The 18,480-nt window shown below is 41.0% G+C and overlaps 1 protein-coding gene across 1 annotated transcript in view; it reads right to left on the reverse strand.

Annotated features, from left to right (window-relative positions):
• Positions 1-18,480, reverse strand: part of nlrc5 (NLR family, CARD domain containing 5) — a gene marked incomplete at its 5' end in the record, with an annotated part of 56,308 nt that overhangs the window by 14,224 nt on the left and 23,604 nt on the right. The window contains 21 exons of the mRNA XM_080737148.1: positions 28-114; positions 1,570-1,653; positions 2,617-2,703; positions 3,217-3,300; positions 3,943-4,026; positions 4,168-4,227; positions 4,952-5,038; positions 5,674-5,757; positions 6,281-6,364; positions 6,496-6,561; positions 8,279-8,368; positions 9,168-9,251; positions 9,336-9,419; positions 10,258-10,284; positions 10,383-10,430; positions 10,771-10,860; positions 12,140-12,223; positions 12,509-12,592; positions 15,196-15,220; positions 15,394-15,491; positions 15,769-15,852. Coding sequence (XP_080593274.1) covers positions 28-114; positions 1,570-1,653; positions 2,617-2,703; positions 3,217-3,300; positions 3,943-4,026; positions 4,168-4,227; positions 4,952-5,038; positions 5,674-5,757; positions 6,281-6,364; positions 6,496-6,561; positions 8,279-8,368; positions 9,168-9,251; positions 9,336-9,419; positions 10,258-10,284; positions 10,383-10,430; positions 10,771-10,860; positions 12,140-12,223; positions 12,509-12,592; positions 15,196-15,220; positions 15,394-15,491; positions 15,769-15,852 — 1,605 coding nt within the window. The remainder of the gene's footprint in view (positions 1-27; positions 115-1,569; positions 1,654-2,616; positions 2,704-3,216; positions 3,301-3,942; positions 4,027-4,167; positions 4,228-4,951; positions 5,039-5,673; positions 5,758-6,280; positions 6,365-6,495; positions 6,562-8,278; positions 8,369-9,167; positions 9,252-9,335; positions 9,420-10,257; positions 10,285-10,382; positions 10,431-10,770; positions 10,861-12,139; positions 12,224-12,508; positions 12,593-15,195; positions 15,221-15,393; positions 15,492-15,768; positions 15,853-18,480) is intronic.

The following is an 18,480-nucleotide window of genomic DNA, read 5'->3' on the forward strand; positions in this document are numbered from 1 at the left end:
TAGTATTACTGTATGTGTATGCGTTACCTCAGCCCTTCCAGACAGCTACAGCATCCCAGTGCAGTGAGTAGCGCCCGCATTCCATTCACTGTCCATCCACAACAATGGGACAAACTAGAATAGTATTGCATATGCATTAGTATTGCATATGCAATAGTTATAATAGGCTATTATCACGGAGCGGGGCGGGACTTCCGCTTTTACGGCAAACGGGCAGCCCGACTTCCGCCGCCGTTCTAACTCTATGGTGCGCGTAGTTTTCGCGAGGCCAGACTGTTGCCTCGCGAGACTCCCCGCACCATAGAGTTAGAACAGCGGCGGAAGTCGGGCTGCCCGTTTGCCGTAAAAGCGGAAGTCCCGCCCCGCTCCGTGATAATAGCCTATTAGCTTTGAATATACGGTATTGCCCCTTAAGGGTCATCCACACCTACATGTAACACTATTGACTTCCACTTGAGTTGATTTTTAAAATACCTCTTTAGTCACAGCTATAGTTACAGTGCTTGTTGTGTACAGCCCTTTTAGGCTCTTTATTATAAATGCTAATACTTTTTCTAACAGTATGATGGTTTGAGGCTGCAGTTTAATACACATCTGATCATATTAAGCACTTTTCAAAAAACTGTCAGAAAGTGATTTACCAAATTAAATTAAACAACGCCTAGTGTAATACAATTATAACATTCATTAAAGTGAATGATAAAAAAAAAAAGAAAAAAAAAGAACAAGATACTTTACTGATGAGGAACGTTATGGTAGGAAAAATTGTATGGTAACATACTGCAGTGGTTCTCAACGTATTCAGGCCGTGACCCCCAAAATATTCATATTTTTAGCACCCTAACCCTAACCCTTTTAGGAGTTGGCATTACAATTAGTTTGACTCGATCGCTTCCATTGTGAAAATAGTAGATCTACATGTTCACAACGCCTCGCAGGCGTTGTGAACATGTAGATCGGCTATTTTCACAATTTCGGCCTGTAATATTTGACAATTTGACCAATGTTTGACCAGAGGTACTAAAAAGGTCTTTAAGGTCCTTAAATTGACACTTAAGAAATGTGCAGATACCCTGTATACACTTATACTGTGTGTTGGTCTGTTTACTGTTGAGTGAGAAAAAAATGTTAAAGGTGATACACCATGAAATTTCACTTTTCCTATTTTAAAACCTTTTTTTGGGGTCCCACTAGCACCTTCTATCCTCACAAAGTCCCATTTCTGACCGTTGTGTCTTTCTCTGGTTTTGAGAAGGCGAAGGTTAAAAGTATCCCACGGGTTCTCAAAACAGGCTATCCAGATATGCTGCCGATTGTGACGTCATCTGCCGATTGTGACGTCATCACAAAAAAAAAAAGGAGTGGTAATTTAGCCTCAAACCTTTTGAAAAACGTTTTTGGGACATAAACAATATGACATAAATACTTTTTAAATGCATGGTGTATCACCTTTAACATTTAGCTAAACATCTGGGGACCCCTCTGGGGGTCCCGACCCACAGGTTGAGAACCACTGACATACTGTACCAACATGACTACAATATTATTTATGCACAACACAGAGCTTACTTGACTGATCGGAGATGGGCCATCTTACATAACGCTGAGGCCAGTAGCTCAGCTCCTTTGTCAGTGATCACATGGCCTGAAAGACTGAGAGAGAAATGGCAGGATTATACAGACAAACTGTTATTACGCAATGTTAGTTTAACTCAGGCCTCTAGCTTGGGGGTGGGAAAAAAAGCACATTCAGCCTATAATTATCGAGTGTGGTGTTTTCTAGTGTAAATGAAGGTGCTAACAACATCTCCCAAATACAGTGCGTGGAAAATCATACTGTGGATGTGTAAGATTCATTAATAACATTAATATCCCCATCACAGCTTTGTCAAGTGTCTATACAAGTATTAAGGAACACAATTGGCCTGTGTTCGGGTATAGGGAAGCTGGGTGGGGAGGGGGATATTTGTCACTGCACGAGTGCAAGTACTCCTATGGGCTGGGGCGGCATGTGTGAGCAGAGAGTGTTGGGCGGGAGGAGTAAGATGAAGGGCAAGCTACGTCCTCCCGGTGGGGGCTCCTCACTGGCAGGTGAGTCAGTAGCATACAACAACAGTGACAGCACACAAATGTGTTGTCAATTTAGCAAAATAAAAAACTAATAAATAAATAAATTAGAAAGATGTGTGGTTGCCGTGACGCGAGTCACACTTGCAAATTAATTCCATCTTACCATTGGAATTTTACCCATTCAAGTCAATGGGGAAAATTAATTCACTAATAAATGAATGGCCATATATGGAGATCTGTGTCAGTCCTTGTCTCTTTTATGCCCATATATGGGCATTCTCCCTGCAGGATCAATAAAGGTCTGTCTGTCCGTCTATCTACATTCCTCTTTCTAATGTTATTGTTTATGCTGATATTCATTCTGATGATTGTAGGTCAAACGATTATAATGTTTATGTGTTAAGGTTGATTCATATGCATGTGTGATTAAAACCAGCTGAAAAGAGAATCCAGTATCTAAGGCAGTTTGGGAAGTGAAAATATGTGTTGGTAGAAAGGAAATGAATTGTGAAAATAATGCATTGGTAAAAACAATGTTTTTCTTACTTCAAGCACTGCAGGGCTGTGGACTGCAGTAAAGCTTGTGACAGTAGCACGACCACTTCCTCACTGGTTGTCTCCTTAGAACCAATACTACAAGATAGACCAACACATTTTAAGCATTTTTACAAATATATTGTATTACATTTTACAAATATCATTTCACAAGTCAAGTCATGTTTCCATGACCTGAGCTGAAGTGAATAAAATATGCAATGAGAAAATTAGAAAAATACAGAAAATGTAGTAATTATTTCAGTTATTACTGTCTTGTTTCAACATATTTCTGCCGATATTAAATCCAAACAAAAGATGAAGACTGACATTCTAATGGCCATACATCAACGACAAGTGACTTGAAAACTGGGAAAATCTATGCTGGGAAGTAGTTAGTTGGATAGATTGTGTCAAGAAAACGTCCCAAACAGCAAACACATTGGACAGTCACTTGTACTGTCCAGGGTTAAATAGATTTCAACTGGCCCCCCTAGCGGCCTAACGGAAATGCCTTTTGTGGATATTTTGATTTAAAAATGTGCCCGAAATGTGGTTAATGGAGTTATGACCCTGACATATGAAAATGTGACAGTGAATAAAAAGTGTTACCTGAGAACGGTGAGACGGGGCATTGAGGGCAGTAGAGAGCAGAGGAATTTAGCTCCATCTCTACCCAGCTTGTTTTGAGACAAACTGCACGGAGAAACACAGGTAACACTATCATCAGAGTGTTTTATTGTTATGACTATGAGTCACAAGGAATATTAAATATGAACCACATGAACCCTGGCCTAGAGTCCCTATTCTGGGGCTAACATTCTGATAAGATAGCCGATCTATAAGCTCACAACTGATACTGTATTTAGTGTAGAGGGAAAAAAGGAGGGGACTCCGGTTACTAAATGTACTCTATATACTGTAGAGTTTTGGTACCGGTGACACTTGCTTTGGCAATGTGAACGTATGTTTTTCTCATTGATGAGTCACGCTAAATATTACTGTTGTCAAAAACAGATAGTAGTAGGCTAGTTTAGATATTCAAGCAAGCCATTGGTTTGCATTATTTTCAGTGTTGTATGAAAATCAACTTACAGAGAATGAACTTGATTGAGATAAGTAACACAACACCGTGATATTTCTGTTGCTTACACTGCTTTCTGTTGCTTGTCGCTTTAGCTACATTATCATATGTAGCATTTTAGTAACTTGTAAATCTCCTACAGTATGTGGTGAATGTTCACCCCAGAATAGGGATGCTAAGTTTCATGTACAGTAGTTAAGAGGAAACTCTGCTTTTTTATTTCTTTTACATATAAGGAACCAGGTGATACTAACTCCAGCTCTGTCAGCATAGAACACCTCTGGATGATGCTGTTCATAGCCACTAGATGGCATCCTTCTACTGCACAGTCCAAAAGGCTATTTTAGAGGCAAAAAAGGAAAAAAGGAATTGTTGGGCAGAGATAGTGGATATCACATAGACATTTTACAAACTTGTAGTTGAAGTTAGCATATGCAAACTTTGGCAAACTAAATCTCACTAATCTAATCTCACTTTACCTGACTGAAGTGAGATCAGCAGACTCGTCCAACGTCAAGTGCAGGGTCTTTTGGCTTACACTGCAATGCGAATGAGAAAATGGTTATTTATAGTTACTAGAAGTTCATGCTGATGTGGGGGGCCCTCACATCTACCTTATTCCTAATCCCTGTGCGTTATTTCCTGTTAACTCTTTTTTTGTCTTCTTCTTTTATTTTTTACTCCTAACTGTATCTTATATTTTAATCTGTAGCTGTCCTGTGTTTCATAACTGCTGTAATGCCATGACAACTGAATTCCCCCAATCAAATCAACAAAGGTCTGTCTGTCTGTCTGTCTGTCTGTCTGTCTGTCTGTCTGTCTGTCTGTCTGTCTGTCTATAATAGCCACACATAGCTGCAGCTAATAAAATTAATTGTGACTAATGACTGATGATTTAGGTGATTTAGGTGTACAATTTAGAAAACATTGACAATACTGTTGACTATTTCTCTCTGGCATACAATAATTCAGACTCATTATTCATGTAATTTGGTGTAGCTTATTTGACCTGCTATGACACAAAAAAAGTATAATAAAATGAAATCATACTGGATAACTGTGCCTTTGTTATTCGTAATAAACAATGTGTATGTGTGTGTGTGTGTGTGTGTGTGTGTGTGTGTGTGTGTGTGTGTGTGTGCGTGCGTGCGTGCGTGCGTGCGTGCGTGCGTGCGTGCGTGCGTGCGTGCGTGCGTGCGTGCGTGCGTGCGTGCGTGCGTGCGTGCGTGCGTGCGTGCGTGCGTGCGTGTGTGTGTGTGTTACCTAATCGTATGTATGCTGCTGCAGATGGCCAGGCAGGTGCACACCAAACGAACAGCTGCTTGTGATGTTATCCAGCTCTCTTCAATGCTGACATTGACAATAAAGAGAAGGTGTGTAGGTAAAACAACAGTGGTTGCACTATATTCGTGTGATGTGACACACCAACCACCATAGTTAGAAAGTCATGAAATACATTATAGGAGCTCTATGGAAGAATATCAATTTGCTTAATTTTTGTCTTTGCTTGAATGCCATGTTTTTCTCTTCCTCAAAACTCAACATGCCCCCAGCAATTAGTGCCCAGCAAATCAGCATACACTAAAGCATTTCATGGTACAGAGCAGGGCAGGAATTTCAGGGAGGCCATGGCTGTCGTTGCCCCTCAGTTTGGCCTTGTGCCCCTCCAAAAAATGGCATGCCCTGAGGCCACAGTGGCCTTAATGCCCCAGCTTAGTCCATTTCAATGGACTCAAATCTTGTTTTATTTGATGGCCTTCCTGCCCTGGCATTTGGCCTTTGTGCCTTCAAAAATGGACAACCCCCAAGTGGCCTTGCCCCTAAAATGATGAAATTACAGGCCTGGGACAGAGTATTTATTATTAATAGCAATTTAATAACTTTTTTACACACACACACACACACACACACACACACACACACACACACACACACACACACACACACACACACACACACACACACACACTATGGGTACCTCTCACCTGATGTCAAGTTTTCTGCTAACAGTGTTGAGCTGCTTCACCAAATCTTCAATCCACTGCAGACTCAGCAAATTGTTCCTCAACCTAGACGCATCAACAATAAAATAACTGCTAAATACCAGACAGTCAATCAATGTTGTTGATTGACTGCTGATGTTGAGAATCCAAATGCAGACAGTGCATCTGTCCGCATTTGATCTGCTAAGCAGTAGGTTCAAAAGCAATCTCATGAGCCCCAGTACAGGCGATGGCCCTTCAGATGTTAGCACTTTTGCTTACTCCATGGCCTTTCCTCTACTGCCACCCATAGGCAAGATTTGCAATTGCACACATGACCATACTGTTGCAATGTCTCCAGACAGCCATGTGTCGTTATTCCCCCATCTATGAACTCAGGTTCCTGTCTTTCTACGCTCTCCAATTGAAATAATTAACCACATACCGTAGCAGGTTATAATAGTCAAACATTATGCGAAAACATATATTGACAAATATATCAGATATTGTATTTGGCTATTTTTGTAGAATAGATTTGGTAGAGAGAAAAAGGAGGAGTCCAAGTATAGACCCCTGTGGGACCCTGGTCAAGCTGAGCTGGTGTACTCACTCCAGTTTGCCCAGACTGTGACAACTAGACAGGATCTTTGCCAGTCTGGTCAGGTGGTCGGGTTCCAAGCTACAGTCTTTAAGCCTGGAGAGAGAAGGAGAAATGAAAGGGTGCAAGACATGGGAGACAAGAATAACAAGGAGTTAGTCAATATAAAAAATATAAAATAAATTATTCTTGGCATTATATAGATTTCTTGTATTACATTACAGTACCTTAAAGTTTTATCAACTTTTCTGTCTTGGTCAAAATGAATGAGTGCCGGCCCCTTTGGTCCCAAACTAATGTTACACAGACAAAGTGGAAAAAAAATGAAACGCAGACAGAAAAGGTCATATAGACACACACAAACCCAAGGACAAAGACAAGTGATCATTTGTTTATTCTCATTCATTTATTGGGCCCTATTTTGGGGGAAACAGCGGATGGGGCACAGCTACTTTTGCTCTTTTCATGACTGGAGAAGGGCACCCGCCACCCGCAATTAAAGGGATAATCCACTTTCAAAAAAACTTTTGGTCATTTTATCGTCTAATCAGGCTTTTATGAACACCCTGGACAGTTTTTAATTTGCTTGGTTCAATATTTAGATATTTGATTTTCAATAACTTTTTTCATTTATTTGGGAAAATGGAAAAAATTCAATCCAATAAAAAAAATATAAAAAATAAATGAAAAAAGTTATAGAAAAACACGGCCTGCTCACGTATTGAGTCACCAGAAAAAAATAATGGGTGTTTTTAATGAATCTATCATGGTTAAAATGGATTTTGAAGTTACAATGGGTGTGTATGGGGAGAAGCCCTGGAGGAGGAGGACTAATAACATTTACATCAAATATCTAAATATTGAATCAAGCAAATCAAAAAAGCCTGATTAGATGATAAGATGACCAAAAGTTTTTTTGAAAGTGAAATATATTTAAGTGGTGAGGTGTGTTGCTTAGACTGAATATTGATGCTGTTGGGTGGAAACCTTGTAGGCCTACTGTAAGTTGTGAGCTTCTTTTGTAAGTCCAAAACAAATAGTTCTGCTAATGCTATATGTACTACTTTTGGACAACACTCTCGTATGATGAAGTAGAGAATTAATTAACAGGAGGGGGGAGGGAGACATAAGAAGTTGAGTGACAATATTATAATATCAGTCAAGTCCATTTTATTTATAGTATAAAGCACATTTAAAAACGACCAAAGTACTGGTAGATTGTTCTAGATGGATTCAATCATCATGATCAAATGATCACTTTTCATTGCGCTGTACTCCACATAAGGGTGTACTGATCATTTCCACACATAGAAGAAAAGCCTAGAAAAATACTAGAAAATTCATGACAAATGCAATTATTACTGTACGTCTAGCACCGGTTCAATGAGAAGCATTTCTCATTTAAAAAAAGAAACGGTTCATTGATGTCTGGAAACAGGCTTTTATGAAGGAGAAGCCTATATGATTAATATTATGCCGTCACTATTCTCAGTGGCTCAAAAATTGAGGTATTCATATCAAAGTGATGAGACCTCAACCCAAAGCCTTGCAACTTGCCAAGACAAGCATAACACATGAGGCGGGTTTGAGTGAATTTGTGGAAATCTATCTAGGGATAACTGCACAAAGATGAGTGTGCACCTCTCTCTAGGCTCCTTGACCTGGTCCAAACAGGCAGGCACCACAAATCATTCTCCTTTTTGACTCAATCACACAGCAGTGCACTTCTCATTTGCAAATGACACACCCCCTACTGTATTATTTCTTATACCATATTGGTGCACTGCGGTTCACTAAAATACCCAACACTCAGAGGCGTGGAAACTCAGCACTGCGCTTGGGACACTGTCAATTTGCCAGTCCGCTACATGCCTCATGCCAGTGTGCCTGCCACAAAATAGGGCCCACATTCTTTCATTCATTCATTTGTTCACTTTTTAGCGGTCACTTTTCATTCACTCTGTCAGATTAACTTAAATAGAAGTAAGTATATCATTTAAATATTTGTACCTGACATGTACATCACAGACCCTGTCACAGGTAGACAATGTGCTGACCAAATCTAGTGCCCCTTGTTGGGTGAGTCCGTTGTTGCTCAGGCTACACAGAAAGAAATGTTAGGTGCAGAAAGGAAATATCAGTGGCTGGAGTGGCTTAACAAAGGAAATACTGGGAATATAGAACATACACATTGGAACGATAAAAAAAATCACAAAATATTTCACTCCTTCATCTTTCAGAAAGACAGAACAGGTTGTTATTATGTTGGTATGGTAATGTAGGAATGAGAGCACAAATATGCTTTGTGCTTTTATAATCACACACACAATTTCGTTCAGTGAAATGGCATGTGCCAAAATACAACAGTGGTGTGAAATGGCATGTGCCAAAATACAACAGTGGTGTCAGCTTGTAGTTCTGCTATTTTCAAAAACATCTAAAAAAGGGTTGAAAAATGGGTGAAAAAATATTTTAGGACGGTCCCTCCCTGGCACAAGATCTTTTTAGACGGAGGTCATATTAATTTGGGAATCTGATATAAAGGAATAGATGGATCATAACTGCCCTACTTCCATGTTCACAGTCTCTGACCTTGCTGGAGGAAGCAACGATGCATATTGCTATATTATATTTATACCATAATCAATGCATGATGATCACAGAGGCTCCAGGGAATACATCCTCATACATATTTGACATGGAAGCACATCATTGCTATGACTGGAATGGCCATTCTATACTGGACATGTATTTTTAATTGGTGGTTTGAACAAAGAGTGTACTAGTGTATACCATGAAAACTAAGAAATGTAACATGAATTGTCTACCTCTGTTAAAATAAAAAATAAATACAAAGGAGAGGGGACTGACATGGCTCTGAGGCCACAGTGTGACTTACTCAATCTTCTGCAGTGATGACATCCTAGGTAGGACCTTCAGCAAGCTCTTCACAGTTTCACCCTTCATCTGGTTGTGAGACAAACTGAGGACAAACAACATGACAAGTATGAAATGTGTCTCCCTCCCCTCCATTACAATGTTAAATGGGTGTGGCAGTTCGGCTTACTCCAGCTTCAAAGGGCAGGGACACTGGGCCAGTCTTCCACAGAGCTTGGTTATTTGGCATGCTGAGATGCTGCTATGGGTCATCCTATAATGCATAGGAACAACTATTAAATACATTTTTTTAGATACTTTAAATACTTTTTAGACATGACAGCAGCAGCAGCAGAGACAGGAAAGTGGGAAATTGAAACACATACAACACACCCATATGGGATGGTGTTTTCTACTGGTGTTTCAGTCCGAGCGTATCAAAGGGTGTGTTCGGGGCCTAACCCTAACCCTAACCTTAACCTCAGTAAAACTATGCCTAAACCTAACCATAACCCCTAACCCTAAACCACACCCGGTGCGCATTTACGAACGCACCCTTTGATACACTCTGACTGAATCACCAGCAGAAAACACTCGCCCACACACATATACTGACTAACTACTCTCCAAAGTGAGTGACACCCACAGCCACAACACTAGAGGGAGTGACCATGATCTGATACTACCCGAATTTCGAACTGTGGAATGCCCGGACAGTACCATCCATTAAAAGATGTGAATCTCTAGTTTCTTTCAAAATTGGAAAAAAAAAAGAAATCTCTCAGGAGACCACAAGGGGACCATCGCAAGGAAGTTTCATTCTCTGCCGCGGTTATCCTTTTCTCCTTTGTGAGTGTTTTGTATCTTGTTGATGTATAATTGTGTTAATCCTTTATGCTATGTTGATCAGTCCCAACAACCTTTTACCCCTTACCTCCCGGCTCCACCGGGCGCATCGAGCGTCGCGTTAACGTCATGTCGGACGCTCAAATTCGCCCTGGTTCATTTCTTGACGCCGTCCGACACCAGCACGACACCGTCTTTTTGGTGGAGCCCTAGCCTTACACATTTCGGCTATGAGCCTTAGAGCATTCATTTAAATGTCAACCTACCTGAACTTCTTGAGCTGCTCTTCTTCACTGAAAAATGAATCCGAAAAACTAATCATTTACTGATTGTATCAACAGGGGTTTATCATTTAGATGTGCCAAAGACCTCCTTTAGAGGCTGGTAGTACCTTTTGATAGGACAGAATTCGAGGATCACCTGGTCTCTGCCTCCATCACTGGTAGAAGATAGACAATGGGTGTTTATTAGATCAATTGTAGGGAATAGCAGTGGCGGCCATACTGTCGTGCCACAAACAGGTTCCAGGCTTAAAATAATTTATATAAATAATTTTCCAAAATCTCTATAGAAAAATGTATGGGTTTTCTTTCTGCGGCACTACAAAATGGCCGCTACTGCTATGCCCTGTAGTGTCCAGTGGGATTACGCTATTCAAAGAGCAGGCCACTTTTCTTTCCTCTCCACACAGTTCATAATAGAGACTGTCTGACAGGTTATGTGTTAACACCATATTTATTCTGGTCTCAGGAGTCTTGTTGAGGAACACATGTAAGTACCTGACGGCAACGCCTGTCAGATTGTGATGGGAGCAGAGAGCACCTGACAGCATAACGACTCCCTCCATGGTAATCGTATTCTCACTGACTCTGAAATACAGACAGACAGAGAGAGAGAGCTTTGACTTGTGATGTGCTTTGATCAAACTGATCTCAAATCATACTGAGGGAAAAACTCTCTCCAAAACAACAATGAACAATAAAAATGCAGAAATTATAACTTTCAATCACCCCTATTCTCCTGCACAGACTTTGATTTTGGAATAATAAACCGATTTCCACAGTATTTTCAATTCAAACTTTCAGGTGATAAACCCACCAACAATGATCAATTTCTCCATGTTGACATGGATGTTTGAATCTTGATCATAAAACAACAAACAATAATCATCATTATCATTGACATTAATCACACTTAGAGTTAAGTAACCGGTGCTATTTATGTATTAATTTCATTAAGCGCCACGCAAAGCTTGGACTGGGTGTACAACAAACTTTGTGCCAAGATATAGGCCAGATGTAGGCCACGCTTCAGAGCCCGGACAACAAACTTTGAGCACTTTTTGCCCAGATGTAGGCCAAGCTTCAGAGCCTGGAACATTGTTTGGGGCCCGAACATTTTTTGGGGCCCGGACAAAGCCAGATGTTGGAGCTTAGCTACTTCCAGGAGCACCGCTCCAAAAATAAAGATGCCTTTAACTAGACTGTGTTGGATGCTTTGAAAAATTGTCAGCAGTAATGTAAAGTATACATGACTTCTAGTCAACGAGCTTAAATGAAAAAACACTGGTATGGTCCTTTAATATAAGTTACATTGTACTTTATATTTAGTATATATATATTTTTTTTAAGATTTGTTTTGGGGCTTTTATTCCTTTATTAATAGGATAGTAGACTGACAGGAAATGGGGGGAGAGATGGGGAGTGACACGCGGCAAAGGTCGTCTGAATCTCCGTCTGGATCATCCATGCCTACAGGTATATGGCAATAACCTGCAATGGTGTAAATGTATTGTAAATGTAAATGTATTGCACAGGTATACGCCTGGACCAGTAAGCCAGCGGGTGCCCTTAAGTAAGTCTATTTTGAACCATCTCTCTTTCTTAAGCAATTAATTGTAACAGTTCATATTGCGATTTTGACTTATTTTTTTAATAAACCATGAACATTTTCAGAGATGAAATAATGAATATCCTCCACTAATCAGAATTCGGGGCTATGCTCAAAACACTGGGTTCAAAGACTTTGAAGTCAGGCCTTTTCATCTGTGAATACATGGGCAAACCTGGGGCTCTCAACTCGCGTAACGAAACTTCTTTTGTAAATCAATTTAAGTGAACCTGGACAACAGAAAGAACCTTATCTTACATGATCTGCTGGATGTTGGGGAGAGCAGGCAGGATGTCCAGCAGCATCTTTAGACCCTTATTTCCAAGTGTGTTATGGGACAAACTGAAGAAAAATGTTGGGTAGTGTTAGGGTCGATTCACACTCTAATAAGGTGCCGAGTTTATTTCGGTTCGGGAGGGCTCCCCGACCCGAAATTATTTAGGTTCGGGGGGAACCAATTCATACTCTCTTTTTAGTCGCTTGTAAATATTGAATGTCCTTGGCATGAAAACGTTTGTGGCCGATAAATGACCTTAGCAGGACGGATACATATTTACTCATTTACAGACTCGTAAATTGTGTGTGTTTGCGTGGGCGTGCACGATTGTGTGCATATGTGTTTCTTACTCAATCAGGGAGAGGTCAGAGGAAAGTCCCAAACTTTCACACACTCTCTTCAGGTGATCAGGAAGCAGACCGCAGCTACTGAGACTGACAAAGCATCGTCATCATTTTTATGATCAATCTCACATCAGCAGTATACCATCTATCATATAACATCATCATTACAATCGCTAATACAACTTATATGAATATCACCATGGGCATTGTTCATCCAATCCATTCTTACCGTACAACCACCCATCATCATAACGACACCTTTTATGATGGTTCTATAATACACTCAGCTTACACTTTCTCCATTTAGAAACAATTAAATTTCATTACTTGCGCCAGCAGAGCACGAAAGTATTGTGTTCGGTGGCGTCCCTGTCAGGTGTCTGTGTATGTTTACGCCTGTATGTTTACCACCATGGCCCATTCACTGGTTGAAAGACTGGTCGCCCCATCTGGGCGGTATGGTATAAATTTTGTTAAGAAATACTACAATAAACTGGGTGTCATAAAAGACAGTTTTAAACTTGCCACAGTGACAACTGATGAAGTGTTTAAAAAACTGAGCGCCCTACCTCAGCACAAGGCCACTGGCCTTGATAAAATTCCAGCTAGATTTCTCAGAGATTCAGCCGCCACCATTGCTCCAATCATTACCCACATAATTAACCTTTCCATCGAACAGGGTCATGTCCCACAGGACTTCAAACTAGCAAAAGTAACCCCCCTGCATAAAAAAGGTAGCAAACTAGACCCTGGAAACTACCGTCCCGTTTCCATTCTCAGCTCCATATCCAAAGTCATGGAGAAAATAGTCTACGAACAGATTGCAAGATATCTCGATGAGAATAATCTGATTTACGAGTTCCAATCTGGATTCAGAAAATCTCATTCCACCGACACATGCCTTCTCTATTTGACTGACCAAATCAAACGCGAAGCGGATGACGGCAAATATAGCGGCATGGTCATGATGGACCTCCAGAAGGCATTTGATACCGTAAATCATTCTATTCTGATTGAGAAACTAAAAGCCATCGGTCTTGACAGCGCAGCAGTGAGTTGGATGCAATCTTACCTGGTGGGGAGGGAACAGGTGGTGGAGATTAACGGTACCATGTCCCCCCCCCTCCCAGTAAGCTGTGGTGTTCCTCAAGGTAGCATACTGGGGCCTCTGTTGTTCCTAATATACGTGAACGACATGGCATCTGCTTGTGACTGCAACCTGTTCCTGTTCGCGGATGACTCGGCTCTCCTAGTCTCGGGCAAGGACCACTTGCAGGTTGAGAAGACACTTAACTCTGAACTAAGTAAGATCTGCACATGGCTTAACGACAACAAATTATCAATTCACCTGGGAAAAACGGAGTCCATCCTCTTTGGAACAAATCATAACCTCAAAAAGGTCGATAACTTCACAATCAAAGTGGGTGACAAGGTCATAACACGAAAAAACGAAATCTCTTACTTAGGATGTATCCTGGAAGCTAATCTTTCCAGTGAAAAGATGACTTCTAAAGTAATAAATAAAATCAACCAACGAACTCGTTTCCTACAGAGGATAGCCCCGATGGTCAATTTTAACACACTGAAGACCATAGCTGGTGCAATAATCCAGCCCCTCTTTGACTACGGAGTCCACGTATGGTATCGTGACGCCCCACAAGCCCTGAAAACTAAACTCCAAACAGCCCAAAATAAACTAATTAGGGTCCTGCTTAGCCTTCCCTATCAGACTCACCTCACCGCTACTCACCAATTAAGAGTGGGGTGGCTCAGAGTAGATGACAGAGTACAGCAGCTTGCAATGGGCCTGGTGTACAAGATACACTACACCACTATGATACCCAAGTACCTGTCAAAATACTTTATAAACATTAAGGATGTCCATAATTACAACACCAGAGGCAGCGCCACAGATCACTTTCAACCCAGAGTCAAAACCAACAAAGGGTCAAACTCTTTTTTCTGCTATACCACCAAAATGTGGAAAGCCTTACCGAAGGCCATAAAGGAGTGTGGATCACTTGCATCCTTTAAAATTGCCCTGAAAAGCCACTTACAGGCAGCAGCCGTTCGCAACTGGTAATAATGAACCTAGCCCCAACCCTACCCTCCCCTGCCCCTTCTTTGTATATACTGTTTGTTTAAGAATTACTGTCTTTGTTTTGTTTTTCTTTACATATCTACTGCATAGTACTGTGTTCTATCTGTCTGTCATTCAATGTTATATGAGATACTTAAATGGTTTCCAGTGGAAATAAGCTTAGTCTTTTCATGGATCTCCTTTTAGTAGACCTTGTACCAGTGAACTGTACCGTCATGAAACTGTACCTTTTCCTATGCAAACTTCTAATAAAGTCTTCAATCAATCAAAAGCCAATCACAGACCAGCATTCCATGTGACGTCGCCATCAACAGCCAATGAGGGACCAGCATTCTTGGTGACATCACCAACAACAAGTGTGACCTGATATATAACAAGGTGCAAGTTGGCACCTCGGTAGAGTGCCAACTTGCCCAGTACTTGCGCGCTCTGCTGGCGCACAAGGTGCGCGTTGGCACCTCGACAGAGTGCAGTCTAGTTGATGCTACATTTAAAAGACCCTCATCCCCATTTATAAATCAACCAATACAAACCAGAGTTTCCTTGTATATACTTCTGGCCTTGATGTGTCCGTCCCTCCTGAAAACACTACAGACACATGGTCTGGTCTCTGCAGTCTGCCAGAGGAATCACAGTTAGCGGCGCACATTTTTTACATGTTGTGTTTACTAGTGTCACTAAACATAATTTCAGTCTTTACCAAAGTTATCAGAGGAGCATGTACATCATCTGCTCATACATTATAATATTATAATGAATAGATATATTATAATAAAAGGTGTGCGTGTGCGTGTGTACCTGACATTGAGCTGTGCCACAGCAGGACATGTAGATAGCAATGTGGTCAGGACTATCAAGGCATCCACTGTTAGACAGCTGTTCTTCACACTGGGAAAGATATCAAACAGACCTGTTAATTCTTGTGTGTCGTGTATAGATTTTTTGTATTGTTTTTTCAAACTCAATTTCTAACTCTAATTTTTAACAAAGATTAGGTTTTGACATAGCTAAGTGTGGCCTTAAGCATGCCGTGTATAGCATGATATGCACCATGACCAGGCCAGCTGCAGCTGGTCATGGTGCCAATTCTGCCAAAAGCCAGATCCTGATGCTTTAAATAATTCAGTGTGCAGTAATGTATGTACCATGAATGTCTGCATCTTACATAATCTTTGTTGTGATGTTGAGCTTGGGTACAACATTGACCAGTGTCCTTAGAGTCTCCACGTCCAACTGGCTTCCTGACAGACTGTGAAGCACACACGCACACGCACACGCACACGCACACGCACACACACACACACACACACACACACACACACACACACACACACACACACACACACTTCACTTGAGATAGGTCAGACATGTTCAAAGTCCGGCCCTTGGGCCAATTGTGGCATGAGGACAGAATTGATATATGGCCCGTGGCCGCGGCTCCCTCCCTGAAATGTATTATTTATAGCCCACCATGTATTCATTTGAAATTCATATATTGAAGTTTCTGAGTGTATGGACAGGCAGACCTGGGCAGATAGGCTATTTCTCAGTTGTATTTGTGTAGAGACAGACATGGTTACATTTGGCTACACTGCCTACTGGACCAAAGACAATGTATTGGACTGTATATACTGTAATATAGCAATGCAGTGCATAGATGTGACTAAAGGCTGAATTGTTTTTGTTTTGTTCACAGCACAGATGAGTGGCTTACATACATTTCGTTATAGCCTTCTGCAAACGAATTGTGAAAATTGGTAAATAATGAAAATAAATTACATATTTGTTCAGCTGTTGTATACCTTGCCATCTCTCCTCGCTATTCCCCGGTTAAAGGACAACTTTAGTTTTTTACAACAAGGGTTCATATTTTAGATTGTAATTAACAAATTTAAATGAGTGTTGAAATTATTTAATTTACTTCTTTCAATTGTTTTAGAGATTCTTATTTCAGTGTTTGGGGGCATGCGTACAAGTGGCTGAATATGTAATTTTGGACAGAATAAGCCCATTCCCAAGATACAACGCAACCTTTCATGGTTGGATGTGACTTATGGGGGCTAGAAGTGTTACTGTAAACTAGACCTTACCCGTTCGAAGATATGTGCTCCAAAATATGTGCAGGGTGTGGGTTATGGGGAAAGTAACTGGAGCGTGCGTGAGAATATGTGGGAGCATCATAATGTAAGGAGGAGCAGACCATGGAGGAGTGTATATTTATGATGGATACAAATAATATAACAGCAAAATTAGGTGAATAGAAGTATGGGGATGTATGCATGCACTTGCTAGTTTTTCCATACCCGTTGGAAGATGAGACACACATCACCCGGTGCATGCATGACCCATGCATGCAGAGAGAGAGAGAGAGAGAGAGAGAGAGAGAGAGAGAGAGAGAGAGAGAGAGAGAAAACGTGTGTCTCTTCACTGCAACATTCCTAACTGTGAGAGAGGTGTGTGTGGGGCTATGGGATCCCATGGCCTGGAGGAACAGACCGTAACCCTGACAACAGGCTGTAGAGTTCAACAGAAGTGTTGTAGAAAACGCTAATAAATAGCTTGAATTTGGGAAAGATGAAAATCGGGCTCCGTCACCGTGTGTATAATGCTAATGGTCAATGCCATGTGAAAGTTTGGATCAATCGCTGAAGCGAGTGAATAGATAAATGCATTGTGACCTCTGACTGACTGACTCCTCTAATTATATGATAGATAGCAATAAAGAAACTGCTGGCTTATTGTGTCTAAAAAGACATTGTACGCATGCCCCCATGCATACACATGCCCCACATTTTAGCACGGTAAACAAGAAAACAATAGAACGAAGCAAATGAAAACATTTTAACACTCACTTTTTCTTTTCTCCAATTACAATCTAAAATATGAACTCTTGTTGTAAAAAAACAAAGTTGTCCTTTAATAACCAGCACACGGTATAACCAAACTCACAGAGGCACAATACAATCACAGAGGCCATCCCATTTGGCCAAATGCATAGATAAAAAGCACAATGAACAACAATAAAGACATTATGTTTTTTTAAGCCACCAAAAAAGTGTTCATTAGTAATACTAGAAGCTGGGCCGCCCTTCGGGCGGCCCAGCGTCTAGTCGGCGACCTGGCCAACTCGGAACAATGTAAATAGGGAATGAATGCCCCGCCCTTTAATGCAAACCCCATTATACCTGTTTTCATAGGACCCGTTTTGACCATCTGTCTGCCTGTGTCCATTTATGCCCATATATGGAGATATCTGTATCTGTCTGTATGTCTGTCGGCGTCCATTTTATGTCCATATATGGAGATCACTGCAGTTATAGTTCTGGGTCCATTTTATGCCCATATATGGAGATATCTGTCTATCTGCGTCCATTTTTATGGAGTATCTGTCTGTACCTCCAACTGTGTTGCAGACACAGTGCCGGTTCCCCCTTTAATGCAAACCTCATTATACCTGTTGTCATAGGACCCATTTTGAACATCTGTTTGCCTGTGTCCATTTATGCCCATATATGGAGATATCTGTATCTGTCTGTCTTTTCTGGGTCCATTTTATGCCCATATATGGAGATATCTGTCTATCTGCGTCCATTTTATGCCCATATATGGAGTATCTGTCTGTACCTCCAACTGTGTTGCAGACACAGTGCCGGTTCCCCCTTTAATGCAAACCTCATTATACCTGTTGTCATAGGACCCGTTTTGAATATCTGTTTGCCTGTGTCCATTTATGCCCATATATGGAGATATCTGTATCTGTCTGTCTGCGTCCATTTTATGCCCATATATGGAGATCTTTGACCATCTGTTTGCCTCTGTCCATTTATGTCCATATATGGAGATATCTGTATCTGTCTGTCTGCAATCCATTTTATGC

The sequence above is a fragment of the Nannobrachium achirus genome (genome assembly GCF_963921795.1).
Source record: "Nannobrachium achirus genome assembly, chromosome: 11".
Lineage (NCBI taxonomy): Eukaryota > Metazoa > Chordata > Actinopteri > Myctophiformes > Myctophidae > Nannobrachium > Nannobrachium achirus.